The sequence below is a fragment of the Myotis davidii genome, unplaced genomic scaffold (genome assembly GCF_000327345.1).
Source record: "Myotis davidii unplaced genomic scaffold, ASM32734v1 scaffold21, whole genome shotgun sequence".
NCBI lineage: Eukaryota > Metazoa > Chordata > Mammalia > Chiroptera > Vespertilionidae > Myotis > Myotis davidii.
This window is the reverse complement of record NW_006292573.1, coordinates 839,505-843,450: the sequence shown is the minus strand read 5'-3', so window position 1 is coordinate 843,450 and position 3,946 is coordinate 839,505. Positions and strand designations below refer to the sequence as shown.

The following is a 3,946-nucleotide window of genomic DNA, read 5'->3' as shown; positions in this document are numbered from 1 at the left end:
GGGAAAGTTTTCAGGGAATCAGTTTGAATCCAGTTTGATGGAGACTCAAGATTTGCTGTCCACTTGCCCCTGCAGGCTGGGTGGGGGTGGGCTCAGCAAAGGAACAAAGGTGCCTGCCAGCAGTTTGGTCCCAAAGAGAGCTGCTCCTCCAGCCCTCACCCTGAATCTAGAGGATTCAGTTCCTCCCCCTATGTCCCTAGTGCTTTCCAAGCTGCTACTCTGTGCTGGAGCTTAGAGTGAGTGAGTTTGTGAGTGAATAAGTCTGTTTTAGTCTCTCTGAGACTTCAGCGCCTAGGTCTACAGCAGCAGCCCCTCTCTCAAACTCCCCTCACTTGGACACACTCACTGCTGGTTTTCACAGCTAGATGTTTGGGGGACTATCCCTTCATTATTGGTGCTGAGGGCTGGGATCCCTCATTTTTCATGGAGGACCTCCACTGCCACGATATCCATCCCAATTCTTAAACTGCCACACGTGGGAGTGGGACCAGCCCGTTCTGCATCTCTGCCCCTCCTACCAGTCTCAGTATGGCTTGCATTTATCCTTAGTCGTAGGAGTTCAGTTCACCTAGTCTTCAGGTGATTCTCAAGGATGGTTGTTCTGTCATTTAGTTGTAATTTCGATGTGGTATGGGAAGGAAGCACGCACAGCGTTTACCTACTCTGCCATCTTGACCAAAAGTCCTCTAGTATATTTTTTAACATAGAAAAAGTAGTGTGTAAGAAGAAATTTATATAATTATTAATTTATTTTAGCCTAAGTAGTAATGTTTTTAAGAATGGATTACTGCATGAATTGAAATTTTAGTGAAAATGCTAGAAAATATTGAATTGGTATATGTATAAGAATTCAATATACTTTGATTAAAATGAAATGTGTATCAACATTGTCATAGTATGGGCTCTCCTTTGACTGTTCACTGATAATGATGTTTAAAAACCACAATTTTTTATTAGGTGCTCATTTATGACAGATTTGGCCAGGATATCATCTCTCCTCTCCTCTCTGTGAAGGAGCTGAGAGACATGGGAATCACTCTGCATCTGTGAGTTTTAACATATTTCTAATAATGGCATTTGTTTTCAAATAGTTGTTAAAGATTTTTTTGGGTACCTTAAAATGATTAGGGGACATTTATAGAGAATATAATGTTAAGTTGCAGTATTTTATAGAATAACATTTTATAATCTTCCTTTATTCAACCCTTTATTTCTTTTTTAAAAAAATATATTTTTATTGATTTCAGAGAAGAAGGGAGAGTGAGCGAGAGAGAGAATCATCAGTGATGAGAGAGTATCATTGATTGGCTGCCTCCTGCACGCCCCTTACTGGGGATCAAGCTCCAACCCGGGCATATGCCCTTGACTGGAATAGAACCGGGGACCCATCAGTCCACAGGCCAACACTCTTATCTACTGAACCAAACCAGTGAGGGCAACTCTTTACTTCTTATGTTAAAAATAAATCCCCAGTCTAAGACTTGAATTTCAGAATTTAAATTTTCTCTCATTTTTTTCTACAGACTGATTCCTCTTATGTGAAGGAAAAAGACTGGTTGTCTTAAGATCTCTTCCAGCACTAAACATTTTTTTAGTCCTTTAATTTACATATACTTCTAAAATTAGTTTACCATTAATATGAAAAATTTAAGTAATTATGAAGTAATGACTTAATCACTGTAGGAGGCTATCTATGCTGTCTTCTTAACTACTGAATTTATTTGATTATGTTGCTTCTAATATGTTTGATAAATTGCATGTGCCTCTTCACTCTCTTCTTTATGGAAGGATGACTAAAATATTGTATATAGAAGGACATATATAAAAGGTTGTACATAGAATATTGCTTATAGAAGCATGGCTGTAGAATATTGTAGAAATAGAATTTTAGTTCTATTTCCTGATACAAGCATGATAAAATCTTACAATGAAGAATAAAGACATTTTGTGATTTGATATTGGATATTTGAATGAATATACTGCCTGGATTGTAAAAATGAAAATTATCAAGTGATAAAAATCTTTGAGTGCTTATGCATTCTGTTACGTAGCCAAAACAAAAATTCTCTTAAAGGAAGCATTTATATGTCTTTCATTTAAAAAATATATTTGACTTTATGGTTAAATTTTTTTTTACTGCTTCTAAAGACTTTCACCTTTCTGTTTTTTTCTCTCTTGGAGAACCTCACTTTCCTTCCATTTGCCTCCCCAATCTTTTTCTATGAAAAATGGGAATAAAATTCATTTTGAATGTGCTTTAAGTTCTCTTTCAAGGAGAACATTGGTAGAAGAGGTATTAAAAGTAAGGCAACTGGAGTATAAGAAATGAAGACTAAGAGATTAGAATCTTACTACGTAAATAGTAACACTGATACAAGGGGAAAGCTGGGTAAATAAGTAATTACAGCAAGAGCTTTTAGAGTACCGGTTACTGTTCTTGAACTAGTGAACTCCCAGTTTGGTAAATACTGATTTAAACTGTCTTTTTAGATAAGTGACTAAGAAAAAAGTGAATTTTATGTTCTTTATGTTTTCTAGGCTTTTGCACTCGGATCGAGATCCTATTCCAGATGTTCCTGCAGTGTATTTTGTGATGCCAACTGAAGAAAATATTGACAGAATGTGCCAGGTAACATGATTTCTTATTTTCCCGACTCTTGAATGTGAAAACAGATTTTTTTAAAAAATCTTAAGATATCCAGTGTGAAAAATCAGAAATTCCCTTACTCAGTTTCCCACTTTGATTTTTTGAGACTATGTTTGAATTTTAAATACCAGTCTGACAGATTAAAATTATTTTTTTGGCTGAAGAAGCATTTTATTGATTAAGATTGAGTCTAGCTTAAAAAAAGCCCACAAATAAATAAAAAACAGAAAACCCAACACTATAGCTTAAAAGTAGGATTTTATTTTTCTAAGATAATAATTAGCCTGGAAGTAGGATGTCCAAGGTAGTATAGCCTCTCTATGAGGTAATCAAAGACTCAGGCTCCCCCTCTCTTTCTGATCTATCATCTTTAGTTTGTAGCTTTTCATTGGCTTGCTTATTGCTTCATGGATGCAAGGTAGCAGCTGCAGCTGTAAACATCACATCTTTGCTCAAGGCTGGAGGAAAGGGAGAATGGATATGCCACCCCTGGCTGTTCATTTAGATCAGGAAAGCTAAACTTTCCCTGAAACTCCCAGATGACTTTCATTTATGCCTCACATATGGTAGAATTAACTTCAACGGAGGCTGTGGAAGTTAATATTTAGATAAGTGTATTGCTACCCCAAACAAAAATCTGGGTTCTTTTAGCAAGGAAGGGGGGAAAAGGGGATATTGAATAGGTAGCTAACAAATCACAAGCATCTTTACTTATTTATTGTTGAATGAAGTTGCTAATTAAATTATTGTTGAAAATCACATATTTTGTGTCTTCTTTAGTTAATGATGCCTGGCTTTCTATTTTACCCTGCATAAACTCAACTATGCCATTTTTAAAAGAGGCACAATTTATCAGTCCCTTCCTATTTCCTTTTGTTACAACAGTTTTATTGAAATATAGTTCACCTAACCATAAAATTCACCCATTTTTAATGTACAAAGTGTACAGTTCATTGGTTTTCGGTATATTCAGAGTTGTGCAACCATCATTATAATAAATTTTTAGAACATTTTCATCCCCTTAACTGTTATATCCTTCACCTCCACTTCCTATCCTGAGCTACTTTTTGTTTCTTAACATATGAATGGAATTATATACATGGTCTGTTGTATCTGACTTCTTTCTTTTAGCATAGTGTTTTCAAAGTTCATATCATAACATGTACCAGTACTTCATTCCTCTTTCTTATGTAATAATAGTCTATTGAATGAATATACCAAATTTTGTTTCTCCATTAGTTGATGAGCATTTGAGCTGATTCCACCTTTTGGCTGTTATAAACGTTTGTGTCTATTTCT

The 3,946-nt window shown here is 35.4% G+C and overlaps 1 protein-coding gene across 2 annotated transcripts in view; it reads left to right on the top strand.

The window, feature by feature from the left end:
* SCFD1 (sec1 family domain containing 1) overlaps positions 1-3,946 on the top strand; it is a 128,432-nt gene that overhangs the window by 9,511 nt on the left and 114,975 nt on the right. Inside the window, exons 3-4 of one of the 2 annotated variants that reach the window (XM_006766015.2) lie at positions 958-1,046; positions 2,539-2,629. In XM_006766015.2, coding sequence (XP_006766078.1) covers positions 958-1,046; positions 2,539-2,629 — 180 coding nt within the window. The remainder of the gene's footprint in view (positions 1-957; positions 1,047-2,538; positions 2,630-3,946) is intronic. The other variant, XM_006766016.2, reaches the window with a different exon arrangement.